We start from the raw sequence: 23,423 nt of genomic DNA, 5'->3' as shown, positions 1-23,423 counted from the left end.
TACAATAAATCCCACAAACAAGAATTTGATAATGACGGCACTTATCTATTTTAGGTAAAGCATAAAACAAAGAACTGTGGATGCTGAAGATCTGAAACGAAAACTAAAATTGTTGGAAAAACTTAGCAGTTTTGACAGCATCTGTGGGAGAAAGCAGAGCTAACGTTATGCATCAGGTGACTTTTCACCAGAACTCAAGATGTTAACTCTGTTTTCTACCCATAGATGTTTCCAGACCTGCTAGTTTTGTCAGCAATTTCCATATCTGTCCATATTGGTCAGGACACTGACAAGGATAACTCACCTGCACATCAATGAATTTGCATGATCCGTTCTCTCCATCCAGGCAAGGCAAGGCCTTTATTTTATGTCTCATTTATAGATGACACCTCCAGGAATGCAGTACTCCCAGCACTACTGCACTGAAATGTCAACCATGTTTTGTATTCAGGCCCCAGCATGGGACTTGAATCCACATCTGACTTTGAATTCTAACCTTCATAAATAATTGGCACCTAGGTTGACAGGGTTGTTAAGAAGGCATACAGTGTTTTAGCTGTTATTAATAGAGGGATCGAGTTCCGGAACCATAAGGTTATGCTGCAGCTGTATAAAACTCTAGTGTGGCCACACTCGGAGTATCGTGTACAGTCTGGTCACCACATTATAAGAAGGATGTGGAAGCTTTGGAAAGGGTGCAGAGGAGATTTACTAGGATGTTGCCTGGTATGGAGAGAAGGTCTTACGAGGAAAGGCTGAGGGACTTGAGGCTGTTTTCGTTAGAGAGAAGAAGGTTGACAGGTGACTTAATAGCGACATATAAGATAACCAGAGGGTTAGATAGCGTGGACAGGGAGAGCCTTTTTCCAAGAATGGTGACGCGAGCACGAGGGGGGATAGCTTTGAATTGAGGGGTGATAGATATAGGAGAAAGTGAGGACTGCAGATGCTGGAGATCAGAGCTGAAAATGTGTTGCTGGAAAAGCGCAACAGGTCAGGCAGCATCCAAGGAGCAGGAGAATCAACGTTTCGGGCATGAGCCCTTCTTCATTGATATAGGACAGATGTCAGAGGTAGTTTCTTTACTCAGAGAGTAGTAAGGGCTCATGCTTTGCCTGCCACGGTAGGAGATTCGCCAACTTTAAGTACATTTAAGTCATCATTGGACAAGCACATGGACATACATAGAATAGTGTAGGTTAGATGGGCTTCAGATTGGTATGACAGGTCGGTGCAACATCGAGGGCCGAATGGCCTGTACTGTGCTGTAATGTTCAATGTTCTATTACTCCTTTCTCCCCATTATCCCAGAGCAGGAAGATGGGTCCATTCTTTCACTCCTCCTGTAATGGTCAGTCCTTCTTACAAGAGGATCTGTAACCTTTATAATCACTGAAGACATCAGATAAAACTGGGCTGGTTTCCAGCCGATGCTAATTGAGTGCTCCCTTAAAGCTCACTTGCCAATGATCCTTGTGATTAGAGCCAAGAGTCCAAGCTTTATTTTCAAGTGTTCAAGTGAATCTGAAGTCAATGTTGTGCCTGTCTTCTACAATTCATTGATGTCAGTAGTAACTAAAATTTGATCAATTAGTTACTTCGTGACAGAGCTTCCTCAGTTCACTGGGATAGAGATTTATAAAGATTCTCCATCCTCTGAGTAAAGAAATTCCATCCCATCTCTGTCTGATGAACCTCCACTGTACCCCCTCTTGGCAAGCATATTCTTCCTTAGGCAATGCTCTAGGTTTAGTTACTAGCGGTGTTCCGCAAGGATCTGTTTTGGGACCATTGCTGTTTGTCATTTTTATAAATGACCTGGAGGAGGGGCTAGAAGGTTGGGTGAGCAAGTTTGCGGATGATACAAAAGTCGGTGGACAGTGAGGAAGGATGTGGCAGGTTACAGCGGGATATAGATAAGCTGCAGAGCTGGGCAGAAAGGTGGCAAATGGAGTTCAATGTAGGTAAGTGTGAAGTGATTCACTTTGGTAAGAGTAACAAGAAGATGGGGTACTGGGCTAATGGTCAGATACTTGGTAGTGTGGATGAGCAGAGGGATCTTGGTGTCCATGTAACAGATCTCTGAAAGTTGCCACCCAGGTAAATAGTGCTGTGAAGAGGGCATATGGCGTACTGGCTTTTATTGGTAGAGGAATTTAGTTCCGGAGTCCTGAGGTCATGTTGCAGTTGTATAAGACTCTGGTGTGGCCGCATCTGGAGTATTGTGTGCAGTTTTGGTTGCCATACTATAGGAAGGATGTGGAGGCACTGGAACGGGTGCAGAGGAGGTTTACCAGGATGTTGCCTGGTATGGTAGGAAGATCGTATGAGGAAAGGCTGAGGCACTTGGGGCTGTTTTCATTGGAGAAAAGAAGGTTTAGGGGTGACTTGATAGAGGTGTACAAGATGATTAGGGGTTTAGATAGGGTTGACCACGAGAACCTTTTTCCACGTATTGAGTCAGCTATTACGAGGGGGCATAGTTTTAAATTAAGGGGTGGTAGGTATAGGACAGATGTTAGGGGTAGATTCTTTACTCAGTGAATCATGAGTTCATGGAATGCCCTGCCAGTAGCAGTGGTGGACTCTCCCTCTTTATGGGCATTTAAACGGGCATTGGATAGACATATGGAGGTTAGTGGGCTAGTGTAGGTTAGGTGGGCTTGGATCGGCGCAACATCGAGGGCCAGAAGGCCTGTACTGCTCTGTATTTTTCTATGTTCTATGATTAGTATCGCCAGTGTTATATACAGTTGAAGACTTCTTTGCTCCTGTATTCAAATGTTTTTGCAATAAAGGCTAACATATCATTTCCCTTTTTGGAGTCGCTTACTGCACCTGCATGCTAGCTTTCACTGACTTATGAGCAAGTCCCTTTGGATGTCAACACTTTCCAGTCTCAAACCATTTAAAAAATGCCCTGCATGTTCACTCCTCCGACCAAAGTGGATAACCTCACACTTATCCACCTAACTTTCCATCTGCTGTGCCCATGCCCATCACTCAGCCTATCTAAATCTCCTTGAAGCCTCTTTGCATTCTCCGAACAAATGTACATTCACAAAAAGTTTTGCATCATCTGCAAACTTGAAAAATTGTACTGGTCCCCAAATCCAAATCATTGATATTAGACTGTGAACAGCTGGGGCCCAAGGACTAAATGCTCTATACCTCCCTTGTCACAGCTTACCAACTGTGAAGGCCTTCTATTCCAAGGCCATACTCTTTGACATTTATTCTTCCTCTCTACATGTTAACTAATTCACAATCCATTTCAGTACATTACTTCCAATCCCATGCACTTTGATTTTGATTACTGACCTGTGTGTGACTTTATCAAAAGCCTTCTGCAAATCCAAATGTAACACATCTACAACTAGTTTCTAATCAACTCTGCTTGTAACATTCTGAGAAACTTTATCATATTTATCAAACGTGATTTTCCCTGTCTAATCAGACAATTATTTTCTGAGTATCCATTCATCAATGTTTGAAATCATTTCTGATATTTTCTGTACTATGGACTACATCTGTAGTTCCTGGTTTCTCTCTTCCCCACTTTCTGAAACAAGAGATTACATTTGCCAAGAAAGCCCAACAACATCTCTACTTCCTGCGCAGACTGAGGAAAGCCCACCTCCCAACACCCCCATCCTCACCATAGTTTTCTAAGTCAAAAGCCCCAAGTTCGTGTCTACCGGCTTCAAGGGTGAAGAATAATATCTCTGAACAGGCTGATTAGAAAATACCAACCCCGGAGCACATAAAAAAAGAAACTGCTGGAACACAGCAAATGTAGGTGAGGGAGTAAGCAGATATTATAATACTGCATTCTGTAAGCAAACCTATTATTAGGCAAAGGACCTTACCATCTGAAGTAATGCCACTCACCCCAAACCTTGCTACTCACCACTTCCTGAAACAGTAAGGTAGAGGGGTGGGTTGGGGCTCAGCGAGTGGAAAGGAGGCAAGACAGAGGAGCAGTAAGCAGGAGGGCAGTAAAAGATAGGAGATGGCAACAACATATCGAGAGACGCAGCAAGCTAAAGGCCGGAAATATCAAGTAGTTGGTAATTTGAAAGAGTAAGTCATTCAGCGTTAGGTTTTGAAAGTTAGTAAGAACATTTTGGGATAGTTAATACCACTCATCTCACCATATTGCTTCAGTGGTTTTGTGAATTATTAAAGGGAGATTGATTCCAAAGATGATTGACACCTTGAAAATACAAGGCATTTCTAGAGAACTCGTGCAACATTTTGGAATCCTAGCACACATACTACCTTGCCCCACTTCACCTTGTGTATTATGAGACACAGTTTAAAAATAGTGAACCGTTTTATTGTTTAACAATTCATGGATGTTTAGTCTGAAGAAAACTGTAGGTTTAATAATTCTGCCAAAACTAACTCAACAGGTATTCTCCCTCCTGAGATTCCAGATTATCTTCATCGCCGTGACATCATTCACAATTCCCAGATGCAGTCACACTTTTCAATAATACGTCCTGTTGACTATTCACAAATGGCAGAAAACCACTTGTGGTCAACCAGCCTTGAGTCTGTAAGCCTCAGAAAAGTATATCCATCATTAGATGTGATTCAGCCATTGGAGTAATTTATTAAATAATCTGGACTGAGTTAATAGTTACGAGCTGAAAATGTGTTGCTGGAAAAGCACAGCAGGTCAGGCAGTATCTAAGGAACAGGAGATTCGACATTTCGGGCGTAAGCCCTTCTTCAGAAATCTTCGGTTCTGTAGCAGGTGCTGAGGAAGGAAATGCGGGTGTGGTAGCGAGTCTGTTTGAGAACGTGGCTGAAGAGCTTCTGTGCAGAGGAGATGACCTGGGGTGTGCAGTGAGAGAGGGACTCACTGAAATCCTTGTAGAGGGAGGAAGAGAGCTTCTTCAAGGAAGGCATCCTTGCAAGAGGATTTGCAGTAGGTTAAAATCTTCGAGGAGAAAGTGAGGACTGCAGATGCTGGAGATCAGAGCTGAAAATGTGTTGCTGGAAAAGCGCAGCAGGTCAGGCAGCATCCCAGGAACAGGAGATTTGACGTTTCGGGCATAAGCCCTTCTCAGCTGTCCTGACGGAGTGCTGCAACAAAGTTTAGACCCTGATTTATGTAGGTGAAAGGAATTTGTAGATTGCACCTTCTTCAAAAGGATGGGTCACGGAGACAGCCAGACTTTGCTTCATCTCATATCAGAACCTTAGCTAATCAGAATCTACTTGGCTGGTTTGAGAATTAAGTTTGACCAGTAACTCTTCTTGCTGTATTTGCATGCCAATGATGACCCAGTCAATCAGCACCCACTTCTAATGCTATATGAAATGATATAGTTTTTTTCAAGTCTGTTCACATTCTAATTTTGATGAGTGCTGTACTGATTGTAGCTCAGTCAGCCAGGTGGACTTTATGGAGCATGAGTTCCCTGGTTGGGGCTATTAATCTAGGCACCCTGGCTGACAAATATAAACAAAAGTGTCAGTAGTTCTGCTCACTCTGAGAACTGCCTCTGAGGGAACTGGATCAGTGACAAGGACTCTCCATGTGTAAATGAAGGGTGACTTGGTAACGGGATATTTCAAGTGCAAGACAAAAAATGGTTCAGCTTCTAGTCTCCTTTGAACAATGTTTAAGTTCTGTACTTGAAGTAACTGTCTGGAGTGTCAAGCCTTGGAGTCAGAAGGCTACTATTATCATATCATATTGTCAAATGGACATGTGCTGCACAACAGATTTTGCAACCTTACATTATCTGAATGGTGTACCTGCAATTTCAGTTTAATTGATAGCTCCTCTTGATCCTAGACTCTGTGTGAGACTATGAATTCCACTGTTTATTATCATAAACATTAAGTACTTTCATGAAAAGCTTGACGTTACAAGGAATCATATAGCAAAAGGGATATAAATGTAGTGAATGTGTATTTTTGAATGAATGTTCTTTTCAAAATAAAATTTTGAAGTATTTAGACCTTAGAATCTCAGCATAGATCCTGAGGTCTGCTATGATGAATACATGGTAGTTGTAAGGGCATAGAGTCGAGGGTGGGAGGGAATTGACTGGCATGAGTTGGAACTAGGTTGGCAAAGTGGCTATAAAGGACTATGGGGTGTAGAGAGGCATAGCTTGGCTTAGAGGATATGAGGGATTATAGAGGGTGGAGGGACCATTGGGAATGGATAATATGGGTATGGGACTGGAGAGCTGTTTTATGTTTTATTGATCTTTTTTAAAAATCTTCAAGACAGCCTGGAATCCCGAGGCAGACCTTCAGCCCAGTTCTCCACCATACATGTTTGGGAATCGCCTGGCCTGACTGACAGAGAATGGAGACACTTGGGAACTTATATGGCACTTGCTGCAGATCAGATTAGCAGAACCTGGATCTGTTCAGATTCCACATTGCTGAACCAGAAGCCAGGCGTGTCTGTCTGACCTTCACCCTCCAGTACACAAGAACCAATCTCTTTCCAAGTTCAAAACGGCCACTTTGCTGCTGTTTGATTATATTTGTCAATGTGAAAAAAAATTCCTTAGCTATTTTCTTCTCTATTCATAAAAACTTTAAAGAAAGCACTCATTACACTGAAAAAAGTTGCTTTTTTAATATGTTCCATCAATTCAAAACATCAACCTCCTTATTTCCTTCTATTTTGATTATCAAAATGAAACACAAGATTATTGTCTTGGGATGTTATTATAATTCAGCTGCTCATCAATCAAATAACTAAAATCAAGCTATAGTGCAAGATGATAATGAGGTTAAAAATATACATTTTAAGTTTGATCTCATATTGGTCAATTTGAAATTGAGGAGGAGAAAGTGAGGACATTCCTAATGAAGAGCTTATGCTCAAAATGTCAACTCTCCTGCTCTCAGATGCTGCCTGACCGGCTGTGCTTTTCCAGCACTGCACATTTTGACTCCAGTTTAAGATTGAATTGAGTAAATCTGGTCATTTATGTGCGGTGGTACGAAGTGGAAATAACTGGTGGCACGAAAATATAGTTCAAAGTTGGAAGCTCGATTCAGAAGTCAGATATGACACCAGGTTTGCAAAACAGTTTTTGTCAGGGAAGGGTTTTAGAAAGTAGGTGGTTTGGGAAGAAAGTTTGGAAGGGAGACTGAGGATAATTGCTTTCGTCTTACGGATATTGGAGGAAATTTCTGCTCATTCTGGTACAATTCTAGAAATACTCCTAATGATTTTTTTCTGATTGCATTTTCAGGTTATGTGTTCAGCACAGACTTCAAGCATTGCAGCTCAATGTTATATCAGGTATGTAAAACTGAGAATACAGGAAGTTATTGTTGTAGCTTTGTGTCTCTTCACTTGAGTTTTCAATCATGAAGAAAATACTCTTGTCCCTCATTTTCCATTAACGGCAGAGGTGAGATTGAGCTAGCTTCATTGGAACTCCAGAGGGAGCAGACTGAGCTTTGTAGCAGGATATACTCTTTTAACTTGAATAGATCACTGGGATGTGACAAAGTTTGCCTCGAGAGGCAGCTGCTGTTCACTATTAAAGGAGCAGCTATTGGTGATGCTAGGAGGAGGCTGCTCTCTGGGCAGCATTGCTACTTTTGATGCTGGATGGGGTGCTAAAGTGTACAGTTGACTTAAAAGATGGTTAAATAATGTTAAACTTGTATAACACTTTGGTTAGCCTACACTTGGTGTAGTGGGAGCTGTTCTAGTGTCCATATTGGAAAAAACATTGGGAAGCAGTGGAGAAGATGCAAAAAAAAAGTGAAGTGTTGGATATAGTTGCTGAGAGATTTTAGTTTTTGGGAAAGACCTCAGGTTCTTTTGAGCAAAGTAAAGACAGAGAGCAGGCCTGGTAGAGCACATGAAAAGGGCTTTGAAAAGGTAGATATAGAGAAGCTACGTCCACTTGTGGAAAAGGTCTGAATAGAGGCCTTAAATCAATATAGTCACTCATAAATTCAGTGAAGATTTCAGGAGGACCATCTTCACCCGAGCATGATTGGAATGTAGAACTAACACCCATGTGGAGTGGTTGAGGCAAAGAATATAGATGGATTCATTGGGAAGCTCAATAACTACTTGAGAAAGAATGCAGTTAAAGAGTATGCTTGGTTGGTCATTGAGGCCTATTTATAACATTTCAATGAGGCCCTAAGCGTACCCTATGGCACTGCCATTTTTAGCTCCACAGTTAGACACATGAGGTCCTGAGTAGCAGTCTGCCTGCTCTTAGCACAGCTCTGCAGCGTCAGCATAGCCTCGGAAACTGAGGGCTGTGGTCTAAAGTTCCCAGAGCTCTGCTGTTGCGTGGGCATGTTTAATGTACAGTTCAGTTTCATGTTCATTCATTTTGGAAATTCCCAGCACAGGCCTTCCACAGATTCTTGCACCTCCAGGCCATATGCTATCAGTGGGTGCAGATGTTGCAAATAAATCAAGTGCATGCTTTCAGTGGCTTGGTCATTATCAAGTTATTCTGTGTTGTCATAATAGATTGAGTTATAGGTTCTTAGAAACAACTCCCAGTAGCATTATCTTAAAGGGTTACTTTTATTTCTGGACTTTTTCTGTTCCTTTGCAATTTTTTCATGTCAGTCTAGATCTGATCATGTTTGTTATTGTGGCTTTATTGGGTGCTAATTTCTTTTTGCATTAGTTGTTTACCACACTTAGTAAAACTTAAAGAGCTTGCACTTATACATGCATTTCAGGATGTGTCACAACACTATATAGCCAATTATGTACTCTTGAACTGTAATCACTGTAGGAGACATGGTAGCCAATTTTCACACAGTAAGTTGCCACTAACAAAAATAGGATTATTATCAAATGTTCTGTTTGTGTGATAATGATCATTTTGTAATTTGTTCTTAGTACTGCTGTAATAAACCAAGTACTTAATAGGGCTCATGAAATTATGTTTATTGTTAAGGATGTTGTACCATGTGGTGATGCAGGACAATTGCATTCCATCCCAGTGTTGGGATTTCAATTTATTAATTATACACTTGGAACACAGCAGTGTAAAATGGAGCGTGGTGGATAATGGGGAGGGAAGAGCTAAGATTGAAGCTCAATCTAGGTAGGAAATCAGCAAAGACAACAAAGACAACAAGGTGACTCCTCAGATACTGAAGCATCCCATATCTAAATGCAATGGGACTTGAACAATATCCAGATTTGAGCTGACAACCGACAGGTAACATTCACGTCACACAAATACCAGAAAATGGCCATCTTTAACAAGAGAGAATCTAATTCACACATCTTTGCATTCATGGTATTACCACTATTAAATCAAAAACGTCAGAACTAGGAGCAGGAATACGCAACTCAGGACCTCGAGCCTGATCTGCTATTTAATACGTGGCTAATCTCATCTCAGTCTAACTCCACTTTGCTACCCACTCACCAAAGGCCTTCAACCAAATGCTCCTTAAAAATTTATCTACTCCTTAAATTTACTTCATATCTCAGCATCCATTGCACTCTATCATAGTGAATTACATCCTTGCATTTCTCATGACTAATCACATCCCTGGATAGTATGGGCAATTTAACATGGCCAATCAACCTAACCCACACATCTTTGGACTGTGGGAGGAAGCACTCGGAGGAAACCCACGCATGCAAACACAGGGGAGAATGTGCAAGCTCCACACAGACAGTCGCCCGAGGGTGGAATCATACCCAAGTCCCTGGTGCTGTGAGGCAGCAGTGCTAACCACTGAGCTACCATGCTGCCCTATCCATATCCATTTGTAAATTTCTTATTTCTTCATTGCAACCTACTTTCTCACAATTTAGCAAATATTAGGCTGTAGTACTTTCTAGCCACGCATCCGTGTCATTCATATAGAAGGTAAATAGCTGGAGTCTGATGATTGAGTCCGGTGGCATCCCATTAGTTACATCTTGTAAACCAGAAAAACTCCATTTATCCCAAGTCTCTGCTTTCAGTTCATTGGCCATTTATTACCCAAGCGAATAAATTGCTCCAATGCCATATGATCTTCCCTTGTGCATTAACCTTGTCAAATGCTTTTGGAAGTCCAGATATCCTACATCTATAGGATCCCTAGTACCCACATTGCTTGTTATTAGATTAGATTACTTACAGTGTGGAAACAGGCCCTTCGGCCAAACAAGTCCATACCAACCCTTCGAAGAGCAACCCACCCAGACTCATTCCCCTACATTTACCCCTTCACCTAACACTACGGGCAATTTAGCATAGCCAATTCACCTAACTTGCACATTTTTGGACTGTGGGAGGAAACCGGAGCACACGGAGGAAAACCACACAGACACGGGGAGAATGTGCAAACTCCACCCAGACACTCAAACTCCTGAGGCGGGAATTGAACCCGGGTCTCTGGCACTGTGAGACCCGGATTCAAAGAATTTTATCAAATTAGTCAATCATGATTTACCCTTCATAAAAGGGTGAATGCTGACTCTGATGGACTTTATTTTGACTTTCCAAATGTCATTTTATTACTTCCTTAATAGTGGATTTGAACAATTTCCCAATGCCACTTATCAAACTAACAGGCCTGTCGTTTCCTACTTTCTTCCACCCTCCCTTTTTAAATAAGGATGTTATATTAGACATTTTCCAATCCAATGGAACCTTCCCTGCATCCAGGAAGTTTTGGAATATTATAACTAATAGATCCACTATTTATGCTGCCACTTTCTTTAGGATGTAAGCCATTAGGCTCTGGGAACGTTTTGGCCTTCAATCCCAATGGTTTACTCAGTACTTTTTCCCTAGTGATGATGACTGTTCTGAGTTCCTCCTGTTCAATAATCTCTGTATTACTTGTGACTATTGGGATTGTAGTAGTTTCCTCCACTGCGAATCCTGAAGTAAAATGTTGATTTAGTAACTCTGCCACTCCTGTGTTCCTCATTATTAGCTCCCCAGTCTCATCGTCCCAGGGATCACCATTCACTTTAGCTATTCTATTCTCTTTAAATACAAGTCGAAGGTTTTGACAGATTAGAGAATGAGAATCCTGCAGAGGGTAACTCACGAAAATCAACATTTTGTGCATAAGCCCTTCATCAGGAGGGCTTGTGCCCGAAACGTCAGGCATTCCTGATGATGGGCTTATGCCCGAAACGTCGATTCTCCTACTTCTTAGATGCTGCCTGACCTTTTCCAGCACTACACTCTCGACTCTGAGCTCCAGCATCTGCAGTCCTCACTTTTTCCTAGAGGGTAACTCACCACCTGATTCCAAGAATCTGTCTGGCATCTGCAAGGCACAAGTCAGTGGAATATTCCCCACTTGCCTGGACAAGGCAGATCGAGCAACACTCGAAAAGCGAGACACAATCTAGGACAAGACAATCTGTTTGATTGGTAATACTTCCATAAACATTCACTTCCTACACTACAGACACTTAGTAGCAGTGATGTGTACAATATACAAGACATTCTGCAGTAATTCACCAAGGCTTCTTAAAAAACACACTCCGAGCCATGAATGCTACTATCTGGAAAGACATGAGCAGCAAATGCATGATAACACCACCTACAGGTTCTCCTGCTAGCTGCTCACCCTTCCAGACTTCAAAATATAACACCATTCCTTCAGTGCTGTTGTGTCAAAATGCTGGGTCACCCTCCATAATGCTATTATGGGCCTACCTACAGCGTACAGACAGCAGCAGTTCAAGAAGGCAGCACACCAACACTTTCTCAGGGGAACTGGAATTGGGTAATAAATGACAGTACAGCCAGTAATGCCCATATCCCATGAACAGTTTAAAAAAGAGAGATGATTTTGAGAAACTGGCCAAACAGGGATTGCAAAGCTTGAAGATGAGTCAAACAGAAGCTATGAAGGCAACATGACAAAGTTACTGGACTATTTCTTAGATGATTACTCAAGCTCTAGAGAACATACTTTGGCAGAGATAAGACTATAGGTTGTTTAATGTGCGTTAGTATATATCTGTAGGTTGTTGCTCATGATTGAAACAAACTTTCCCTCAACAGTCTCACTGATAATTGGTTTCACAAAGGTTCATTTCATGTAATCTCATTAGATGTGGGAAAGGCTGACTAAGTAAGTATTTTTGGCAGCATGTTGATAGTTTTAGTAATAGGTTTGTATGATAGCTACAAAGGTGTGGAAAAAAGTCTCAGAATTGTTACGTGTGCCATGTGCAAATTGGCATGGGGTAAAAGAGAGAGATAATTGCATGGTTCCGAGATTGGTGGGGAGAAATTGGTTCAAAACAACGGGCACCGGCACTAGTACTGGGGAAAAAAGAGTGCTGTTCCACTGGAACGGGTTTAATTTGAACCATACCAGTGTCTTAACGTATTATGTATCCAACATTGTAGCTAGAGCTTTATACAAATTTGTAGTTAGGGGAGTCTGATTGAAATGAAGTTTAAAAAACCAAAAAGAAATGAGAGAGCACAACACCATCAGACATAGGAGCAGAATTGGTCATTCAGCCCATCAAGGCTGCCCTGCCCTTCACTGACATCATGGCTGATCTATTTGAGAGCTGAAGTGCCGAGTAGTGAAGAGATAAATGATAATTAAAGTGCAACAGGAAGGGCAGAAATTATAATTAGAAGGGTACAACTGTAACTAGAACTAGAGTAAGTAATAATGGTAAAAAGTCAAAGCTTAAGACTCTATTTGAATGCTTACAGCATTTGTAATAAACTGGAGAGTCGGTGGCTCAAGAAGAGATAAGATGATTTGATAACTATTACAGACATGATTGCAAGGCAATGAGGACTGAGAACTCAATAGTCAAGGTTTTTTGATGTTTTAAAAAAATAGGCAGAAAGAAGAGGAGGTGGAGTAGTATTATTAATGAAGGAAGGCATCACCGACAACTTTGGGCAATTCTATGTACACACTCATTCGGGAACACATAGTTCCAAGCATAACGTCCAAGCATACACTTTGTGTGACATCATGCGAAAATGTATTACTGTACATGGTCAGGGAAGCATGTGATTTTAAACTGGGCTTCATTGGTGGGGAGAGGAGGGGCTTCCCAGCACAGGATGGGGAAGCCCCTGGAGTGGGAAGGGAAGAGGACGCAGAGCTGGGGTTAGTGGCCAAAGGAGAGAAAGGGGCTTCTTTAAGGATCGAAAAGGAGAGAACAGGAGTTGGAGTTCTGGACCAAAAAGAGAGAGCAGGAATTGGGAGGCCTTTCTTCCTCGAGCTCCCTTCACTCTCTCTTCATTGCCTTTCCCCTCCGGTTCTTTCCCAGATCCCTGTAGACCCCCTTCAAACCTTCCTGGATTCTCATGATCTCCCTCACTGCCATTCTGATCTGTTAGCCTCGGCCATCTCAATCTCTCCTCATTCTGTGTCAATCTCTTACTATCCACCACATATCCCCCCAAAACCTGAGCACGTGCCATTTAAATTGGTCCATGTCAGGAAACGCAGCCATGATGAATAGTGTTGGTACAATAGGTCATAGCTGAAAATGTGTTGCTGGTCAAAGCACAGCAGGCCAGGCAGCATCTCAGGAATAGAGAATTCGACGTTTCGAGCATAAGCCCTTCCAATAATGTAAAATAAATTTCAGTAGCATTAAGGAATAGCGAAAGGATAGCAGTCTCAGGTGAGAGGAATCTATAGGCCCCTGACGAATTTCCTCAGTGTAGATCTAAGTGCAAATCAGGAAATAATAGAAGCATATAAAAAGGATGTTGCAGCTGTAATGGGTGATTTTATTCTGCATACTGACTAGACAAATCAGATGGGTGATGGAAACTTGGGATGCAAAGTTGTAACATGTATCAGGAATTGTGTATTGCAGTACATTGCACACCGTACCTAATATTAGATCTAGTAATGTGTAGTAAGGTAGGATTAATTAGAGATGTTGTAGTTGGATATCCTAAAGGGTAGCAATCATATCATGATCAAATTTCAAGTTCAGTTTCAGAGCAACTTGGCCTTCAAACCAGTATCTTGAACTTAAATAAGGCATTGCAGAAGTAAGAAGAATAAGTTGCCTAAAGTGGGCTGGAGAATTGACTAATTGGAAGGTTAGGAGATGAGCAGTAGCAGACATTTAAGTAACTATTTCAAAATGCTCAGCAAAAATGCATTCTGGTCAAAAGGAAGGACTTGAGAGAGAGAGAGAGAGAGAGAGAGAGAGAGAGAGATGGAGATGAACCACCCATGGTTAATAACAGTAGTCAAGGAGAGTTTCCAAACAAATACTAAAACAGTGCAAACTAGTGGTAGGTCAGAGGATTGGGAACCTGTAGCAGATAACTAAAAAGCAAATACAAAGGGTGAAAGTTGATATTGAAAGTTAATTAGCAGGGAATATTAAAAACATCCAGCAAGAGCTTCAATGGTTATATAACAGAGAGTAGCTAATGTGAGTGTGGGACCTTGGAGGATGCAACTCAAGAACTGATAACAGGGAAAGGAGGAACGATACATAACTTCATTTAATATTTTTCAACCGTTTTCACAGTGGAGGACACTGTAAACATCCCAAAGATATCATGTAATTTAGGTGATAACAGGAGGAAAGGACTTGTTTGAAAGCCTCTGTCAAGATGGGCAAAGTATTTGGCAAACTAACTGGACTAAAGGCAGACAAATCATTCAGATCTGATGGCCTGCATCCAAGGATTTTAAGGGAAGTGGCTGTAGAAGTGGTGGGGGTATTGGTTAAAATATTTTTGAATTCACTGGATTCCAACTGCTCATGTGACGACCATGTTCAAGAAGGAAGAAAGCATGAATCTATACGCCAGTTAGGCTAATATGTATCATTGGGAAAATGTTTATTAATTGCATTGAGAAAGGTTTAATGCAATCAAACAGAGTTGACATGATTCCACAGAGTGGAAGGAAATCAAGCTTCACAGATTTGCTGGGGTTCTTTGAAGATAATACAAGCAGTGTTGATAAAGGGGAACAAGTGGATGTAGTGTATTTGGATTTCTGGAAGGCATTTGAGAAGATACCACATGTAAAGTTATTACACAAGATGAGAGTTCATGGTTTTGGGATAATGCAATATCATGGATTGAAGTTTTGTTAATGCACAGAAGGCAGGCAGTCAGGACTAATGGGTCTTTTTCATAGTTGAGTGCCATAAGGATCAGTCCTAGGACATCAATTATTCACTGTCTATATTAATGGCTTGGAGGAGGGATCAAAATGTGATGTACCTAAGTAACTGGGAGGCTACTTTGTGATGAGGACTTAAGGAACCTACAAGAAGGTGAGTGAACAAAAGCTTGGCAGATGGAGTTTAATGTCCGGAAGTATGAGATCATGCATTTTGGTAGGAAGAATGAAAAGGCAGAGTTTTAGTTAAATGGAGAGATTCTTCATCCCTCAGCACAGAGGGATGTGGGTATAATTGCTCATGAAACACCAAAAGTTGACATGAAAGCTCAACAAATGATTCAGACGGCACATGGAATTTTGTCCTTTATTGTCAGGGGTTTGTAGTTTAAAAATATTGACATCTTGTTACAACTGTACAGAGTGTAGGCTTCGTCACATCTGGAGTAATGTGCACAGTTTTGATTCCTGTATTTAACAAAGGATTTACTGGCATTGGAGGTTGTTTGAAAGTGATTGGGCTGATTCTGACGTGATTGGGTTGATTTATCGAGAACAGCTAAAAAAGTTTGGCCTTAACTCATTAAGTTTAGAGGAATCAAGGAAAGCCTCTGAGGGGACTTAAAAAGTAAATGTTGAAAAGTTGCTTTCAAACGAATGGGAGTGTCAAACCAAGGAACATAGTTTCAGAATAAGGAGACATTCATTGAAAACTGAGATGCAAAGGAATTTGTTCTCTCAAAGAGTAGTAAATGCCTAGCATTTTGTATCCCTTAGCTTTGTGGATGTTAGATTACAGAAAATATTTAATGTCAAAGTTGATTTTCAAAATATTGACGACTCGAATGCTATGAGGAGCTGAAACACAATGACAGTTGAGGCCATCCGGGGTAGGTCAGCGATGATCATATAGAATGGGAATGGGAGGCAGGCTTGAAGGGATGAATGATCTACTCCTGTTTCAATTTTGTGTATTTTAACATGAGAATTGATTCAGAGTTTTGAGAATATATCGGACCATGGATTCTATGTTACTTTGTTTGGCTTGCGGAAATTGTCTGGTTGTGGATTGTTCTCGCAAGTCAATCTATGAGGCCACCAAAAATAGGAAGTGGCTTCCCAATGGAGAATTCAAGAGAACTTTGAGATTTAAATGAGGAACTCACTACCACACAGAGTTATTGAAGCAATTAATATGGATATTTTTAAGAGAAAACTAGAGAAGTGCATGAGAAGTGATGGAGGAGCATGATGGATTTAGATAAGCGGGGTAGAAGGCACACGTGGATCATAAGGAATGGCATGAATCTGTTGGGCCGAACAGTCTATTCCTTTGCTGTAAAAACTTTTTAATGTTAGCAGTGTTTCAGACATTAGCACAGGAAAAATGATTTTTGCCAAACATATCCTTGAGTAAAATATATGGTTACTGTATTTTTATTATTAATTATAAATACAATTTGTAATGAGAGTTGAATTTTTAATGATACCAAAATAGACAGGTAAATGAGTTGTGAGGAGAATGTAAAGAATTTGCAGAGGAATATAGATATTAAATGAGTGGACATTTAATTGACAGGTGCCATGTAATGTGGGAAGTTGCAACATTTGATAAGAAGAATAAAGAAGCTGAACCGAGAGGGACTAAAGAATGTTGACATGCAATGGTATCTGTATTATTTTTTATGATTCATAAGAAAATATGGTTTGGAGCTGCTGGACTGGGGTGGACAAAGTCAGAAGTCACCCGACACCAAGTTATAGTTCAGTAGGTTTATTTGAAATCACCTAATGATGGAGCAGCACTGCAAAAGCTTGTGATTTCAACCTTTCACTCCAGGATTGAACTGCTTGCAAAGCAAGTATATCCCTCACTAATTAAAGAGATCAAAACTGTATACTGACTTACTGAAGTCCTGTACATTGATCGGAAGAACTCTCGACTTATTTAACCTCATGTCCCTTGCCATGAAGGCCAACATTGCACCTGACTTCCCAATTATTTGCTATAGTTGCATGCTTTATTTTGTAGAAAAAGTCAGAAGTCATGAGATGTCAGGTTATAGTCCAACTGGTTTATTTGAAATCACCTAATGAAGGAACAGCACTGAAAAAGCTTGTGATTTCAAAATAAAGCATGCAACTATAGCAAATAATTAGGAAGTCAGGTGCAATGTTGGCCTTCATGGCAAGGGACATGAGGTTAAATAAGTCGAGAGTTCTTCCTATCAATGTACAGGACTTCAGTAAGTCAGCATACAGTTTTGATCTCTTTAACTAAAGAGGGATATACCTACTTTGAAAGTAATTCAATCCTGGAGTGAAAGGTTGAGAAGAAGTTGAGAAAGATGGCCATTGAAGCTCAGAAGAATGAAGGATGATAACATTGAAACATACAAGATTCTGAGGGGCTCAGTAGGATCAAAATTGAGAGGATGTTTCTCCTCATTAGGCAATCTAGACCTAGGTAACACATTTAAAAGTAAAGAATCTCCCATTTAAGACTAAGATTAGGAGAAATTTCTTCTTTTAGAGGGCTCTTAATGTTTGGAATTCTCTTTGTCATTGGGCAATGAAAGATAGAATATATTTGAGGCTGAGTTATCACATTTTTGATCTGTGAGAAATGAGGGACAGGCAGGAAAGTGAAGTTAATGCTGCAATCAGATCAGCCATGATCGTGTGAAATGGCAGAGCACACTTGAGGGGCCAAATGGCCTACTGCCTGAAGGGCTGCAAAGTGAGGCCTGGAAATTAAAATTGCATGGGCTTGGGTGCTGCGAAGTTGCATGGAGTGCACATTGTCTAACCAAGCAAGCATATAGTCAGACATCAACCCCACCCTGGCCCCACCCTAACATATACTTCTGCTTAGTGAAGTTTAGTGAAGCTTTTACTGAGTTCCAAATCAAAAGATTGTCAAGTAGGGAGATTTAGGAAGACTGTTCTAGAGCTTAGGCATTTACCATTGATGGCAAAGTGGTAATAGATGCAGATTTCCCAGAGTATAGTGGGATTGGAAGAGTTCCAGAGTTAGGAGGGGCAAGAGTAGTTTAAGACTTGCTAGACAAGGAGCCAGTGTTCATGTGCTCAGTGGTGGCAGAAGATCAGGGCTTTGTCTGAGGTGAGGTATGGCATGTGGTCTTTGGGTTAGCTCAAGGAGGATGAAAAATTGAAAGCTATTCAGAATTGCTTTGGAGTAGTTCATTCCAGGCATGATGGAAGCACGATTGAAGGTTTCAATATTAGTTGAATTGAGACAGAGAAGAGATAATTATGAAGTGGAAGTGGAAAGAAGCAGTCTTGGCGATAAATCAAATATGAGATTGGAAGCTAATCACAGTTGCCAAAGATCTGCAAGCAATTTGTTTCAGCCTGTGTCAATGTCAGATATTATCTAAAAGGACATTTTTATCCCCTGTCAGACTTTGCAACTCCAGTAGCTAAATATTGCCTCATTTTCCCACTCAGTGACTAAGATAATTAAGCTGTCACAGTTCTAGTGGACTACTTCATCATCAGAGAGAGATGACTGGTGGTGGCTTAACCTGAGGGTTGCCACACTTTACACAACAGAAGAAGTTGAGAAGGAGAGTTCCTCATGGTAACCTCAGCTGATGCAGGAATTGAAGCTATGCTGGTATTGTAAACGAGCCATGAAGCTAACTGAACTAACCTATCTCTAAGGTTATTAACAGACTGATTGGAAGCATAGTGCATTTATACACAGTCCCTGAACTACAATAGCCATGGACTGTATCAAGCTCTTTGCTGCATTTCAAGATGTTAGCAAAAGAAGTGTTATATCAGCCAGTTCTCAAATACATTGCTGGATGAGACACAGCTGCAAAATGGTGCTTCCCTGAAATTAATCAGGCAGTGAGCAATAGAGAATCCTTATCATTAATTTGTGCCTTTCTGAAAACAAATCAACGATTCCACCTCACCGACAACTTCAATTTTACTTTAAATATACATTCTCCTGAGTGCGTACCAACTAAAATATTGTTTACCATTTTACTTTTTTCCCCTTCAATCTTGTGAATGAAATGGGATGCATTTGGCTGCAATTCAGTTGAAGGATGAATGGCTTCTTAGTGCAGTTTATTCCAATCTTTCTCCTGGTTGGAAGGCCAAAACAACAACTTGAAATGATTTCTGTGCTTTTCTAAAATTCTTTGATTAATAGAAGCATGTTTCATTGTTAAACCTGTCCTGACCAGAATTTCTATTACACAGATTCCCAGAAGCTGGCACGGATCTGTGGATCAGTGGATGTTATTGTCAGTAACCCTCCATACGTGTTTCATGAAGATATGTCTGGGCTAAGCCCTGACATTCTCAGGTAAATTGAACAAAACACATTCTCCATACTACCTCTACACCCCATTGAAGCACCATTCTTTTCATGCCATGGAATGAGGATCAGAATTGTTTCTTCTTTTCCTCTCAAAATCTAGGAGAAAGTGAGGACTGCAGATGCTGCAGATCACAGTCAAAGAGTGTGGTGCTGGAAAAACACAGCGGTCAGGCAGCATCCGAGGAGCAGGAGAATCATTCAAGCATAAGCTTTTTCAGCATCACACTCTTTGACTCCTCTCAAAGTCTGTCTGGGTTCCAATTCAGTCCAATATACTATGATAAAAGCTTCTTTCCCAATTGGATGATGTTTGCTTAATTCCATCTAATTGGGTACATTTAGAACAAACTGACATCTACAGGCAGCACAGTTTTGCAGTGGTTAGCACTGCTGCCTCACAGTGCCAGGGACCCAGGTTCACTTCCAACATTGGGTGACTTTCTGTGTGTCTAACTGTTTTAGTCAGGTGCTCTGGTTTCCTCCCACAGTCAAAAGATGTGGATTTGCCATGCGAAATGTGGGGTTACGGGGATAGGAGTGGATGGGATGTTCTTTAGAGATTCGGTGCAGACTCAATGGGCCGCTATCTATACTGTAGGGATTCTATAATTGATGAGCTAATGTCTAATTATATAAGACGTTATATAATAATAGCCCCTTGTGTGGGTGGGTAACGGTTGATATGTATGTAGGAACATACAGAATTGGAGCAGAAGTAGGTCATTTGCCCACTCAGGCCTGCTTTGCTATTCAATAAGATCAGGGGCTGATCTATTTGTGCTTTGAATTCACAATTGTTGTGTAACATACACATTGTAGGTTGAAGCTTTGGATAGTGAGAGTAGTGGATACAGTGTAATTTCCATCACATGGCTGACCAGAAATCTTACTGCCTGCAATTGACATGTGCTGGGAGGATTTGCAGATTGTTACTCAATCTGTTTGGCCACCTTGTCATTTCCTTGACCCTCAAGTCTTAGAATGGAACCTGAACCCAGAGCTTCTGGTCTACAGGCAGAGATGCTACCCACTGCACTGCAAGATCTCCAGGCAGGATGTTACCCATATGTAAATGTTATTTGATGATGATGTTATGTACTCAGAAAATAAACAGAAGCCTGACATCTCAAAATTGAGGGAGGTGAGTAATTGTTATCTCCCCAGAGTTGCTTGTGTTCATCTTCTGCCAGTCATTTGTGGATGCTGAGCTTCTTGAGGCCCAATGAATAGATTATTCTGTGTATTCGCCTGATCAGGTGTAGCCTAGAACTTTGTGAAAAGCGAGGGAAGTGATTGCTGGGCCCCTTGCTGAAATTTTTGTATCATTGATAGCTGCGGGAAGAGATGCCAGAAGACTGGAGGTTGGCTAATGTGGTGCCATTATTTAAGAAAGGTGGTAAGGAAAAGCCAGGGAACTATAGACCAGTGAGCCTGACACCATTGGTGGGTAAGTTGTTGAAGGGGATTCTGAGGGACAGGATTTGCTTGTATTTGGAAAGGTAAAGACTGATTAAGGATAGTCAGCATGGCTTTGTGCGTGGGAAATCATGTTTCACTAACTTGATTGAGTTAGTTGAAGAAATGACAAAGAGGATTGATGAAGGCAGAACGGTGGACGTTGTCTATGTGGACTTCAGTCAGGTGTTAGGCAAGGTTCCACATGGTAGACTGGTTAGCAAGGTTAGATCACATGGAATACAGGGAAACTAGTTTTTTGGATACAAAATTGACTTGAAGGTAGGAGACAGAGGATGGTGGTGGAGAGTTGCTTTTTGGACTAGATGCGTGTGACCAATGGTGTGCTGTAAGGATCAGTGCTGGTTCCACTGCTTTTTGTCATTTATATGAATAATTTGGATGTGAATATAGGAAATATGGTTAGTAAGTTTCCAGATCACACCAAAATTGGAGGTGTAGTGTGCAGCAAAGAAGGTTTCCTCAGAATACAACAGGACCTTGCTCAGGTAGGCAAATGGGCAGAGGAGTGACAGATGAAGTTCAACTTAGATAAATCTAAAGTGCTTCATTTTGGAAAGGCAAATCAGGGAAGGACTTATACATTTAATGGTAAGGTCCTAGGGAGTGTTGCTGAACAAAGAGATCTTGGGCTGCAGGTTCATAGTTTCTTGAAATCAAAGTCACAGGTAGACATGGTATAGGAGTTGGGTGATCATGTTGCAGCTGTACAAGACATTGGTTAGGCCACTTTTGGAATACTGCATTCAACTCTGGTCTGCCTGATATAAGAAAAATATTGTGAAACTTGAAAGCGTTCAGAAAAGAAGTACAAGGTTGTTGCCGGGATTGGAGGGTTTGAACTATAGGGAGAGCCTGAGTAGGCTGGGGCTGTTTTCCCTGGGGTGTTGGAGGCTGAGGGATGACCTTACAGAAGTTTATGGATAGAGTGAATAGTCAAGGTCTTTTTTTCCCCAGGGTGAGGGAGTCCAGACTAGAGGCACAGATTTAAGGTGAGAAGGGGAAAAAGGGACCTAATGGGCAACTTTTTCACACAGAGGGTGGTGCTTGTATGGAAGGAGTTCCCGGAGGAAATGGGGGAGGCTGATGCAGTTACAACATTTAAAAGGCATCTGGATGGGTATATGAATAGGAAGAATAATGGGGGATGTGGCCCAAATGCTGGCAAATGGGAAGAGATTAATGTAGAATATCTGGTCAATATGAACAAGTTGGACCAAAGAATCTGCTTCCGTGCTGTACATTTCTGTGACTCTAACCAAGAAATGCTGAGAGCACCAGGCACTTAAAAAAGTTAGTGAGAAAAATAGCATGAAGCTGTTCACAACAAGAAGAGAGTCAATGGAATTATAAGGGGAAAATCCAGGAGTTTGTGAAAGCAGCTTCTTTACCTGAATACCTGCAGGTATGAAGACTATGAGGCCTTAGATGGTGGTGCAGATGGATTGAAAGTCATCAGAGCTATACTGCAGCTTGCACCTACTGTTCTTAAGGATCATGGGTAAGTGTGGATTATTACCATTTTACATTTTAGTATGAATTTAGGAACATACGACTGACACTTATTTCAATGTTAATTTAATGAAATGACCAACTTGGCACAACATGTACACGATTTACTCACCATGGTTAAATGGCTACCTGCTTCCCCGTGTTAATTATAGTTAACTATAAGCAGGTGGAGGGCATTGATCAGGGTGTCACTTGAGATACTTACAGACACTGTGGCACGTTTGAGTTCAGAGGGATGTACTCATAACATTTCACTTTGTGAATAAATCCAAATTGAGGCAAAACTGAGTCCAGTTTGATTCATCCCTAACTGGCTATCAGCAGTATAACTCCATGCAACCTCTGTCAGTGAGCAAGACATAGACTGCAGTAGCATTGAGAACACAGCCATCTCCAAATTGCTGTCATCACTAGTTGGTTTGGATGTGTATCTCTGATATTGATCTGACAACAGTGAAAGGGCTTGGAGGTGATATGTTCCTATGACCTTAATCCAGAGTATTACAAAAGAATCATTATTTTCATATCCTAATCTCATTCTACAACTTTTTAGAGATTAAAAAGTATAATTATAAGGATCATAAAATGTCCTTACTGAGAAAAGCTATCCGACATCTGAAAGTTTGTTCAGTGTAGATACATTAGGATACATGCAGTCATCAAGTTCATTAAATACACCAATTGACATTTTGAACAACACATTTTGAGAAATGAAACGAACTTCTTCAATTTAGAGTCATAGCTTCGGTCCATGCCGACCAGATATCCTAACCCAATCTAGTCCCACCTACCAGCACCCAGCCCATATCCCTCCAAACCCTTCCTATTCATCTACCCATCCAAATGCCTCTTTAATGTTGCAAATGTATCAGCCTCCACCACATCCTCTGGCAGCTCATTCCATGCCTTACCACCATCTGTGTGAAAAAGTTGCTCCTTAGGTCTCTTTTATATCTTTCCCCTCTCACCCTAAACCTATGCCCTCTAG

General features: G+C 41.1%; 1 protein-coding gene across 3 annotated transcripts in view; it reads left to right on the top strand.

The window, feature by feature from the left end:
* Positions 1-23,423, top strand: part of hemk1 (HemK methyltransferase family member 1) — a 134,361-nt gene that overhangs the window by 62,061 nt on the left and 48,877 nt on the right. For all 3 annotated transcript variants that reach the window (XM_060835355.1, XM_060835356.1, XM_060835358.1), the window contains exons 7-9: positions 7,239-7,288; positions 19,327-19,432; positions 22,329-22,424. In XM_060835355.1, the coding sequence (XP_060691338.1) occupies positions 7,239-7,288; positions 19,327-19,432; positions 22,329-22,424 (252 nt within the window). The remainder of the gene's footprint in view (positions 1-7,238; positions 7,289-19,326; positions 19,433-22,328; positions 22,425-23,423) is intronic.

This window comes from Hemiscyllium ocellatum, chromosome 14 (assembly GCF_020745735.1).
Source record: "Hemiscyllium ocellatum isolate sHemOce1 chromosome 14, sHemOce1.pat.X.cur, whole genome shotgun sequence".
Lineage (NCBI taxonomy): Eukaryota > Metazoa > Chordata > Chondrichthyes > Orectolobiformes > Hemiscylliidae > Hemiscyllium > Hemiscyllium ocellatum.
Note: the sequence above shows the minus strand (reverse complement) of the source record. Positions and strands in the feature narration are given on the sequence as shown.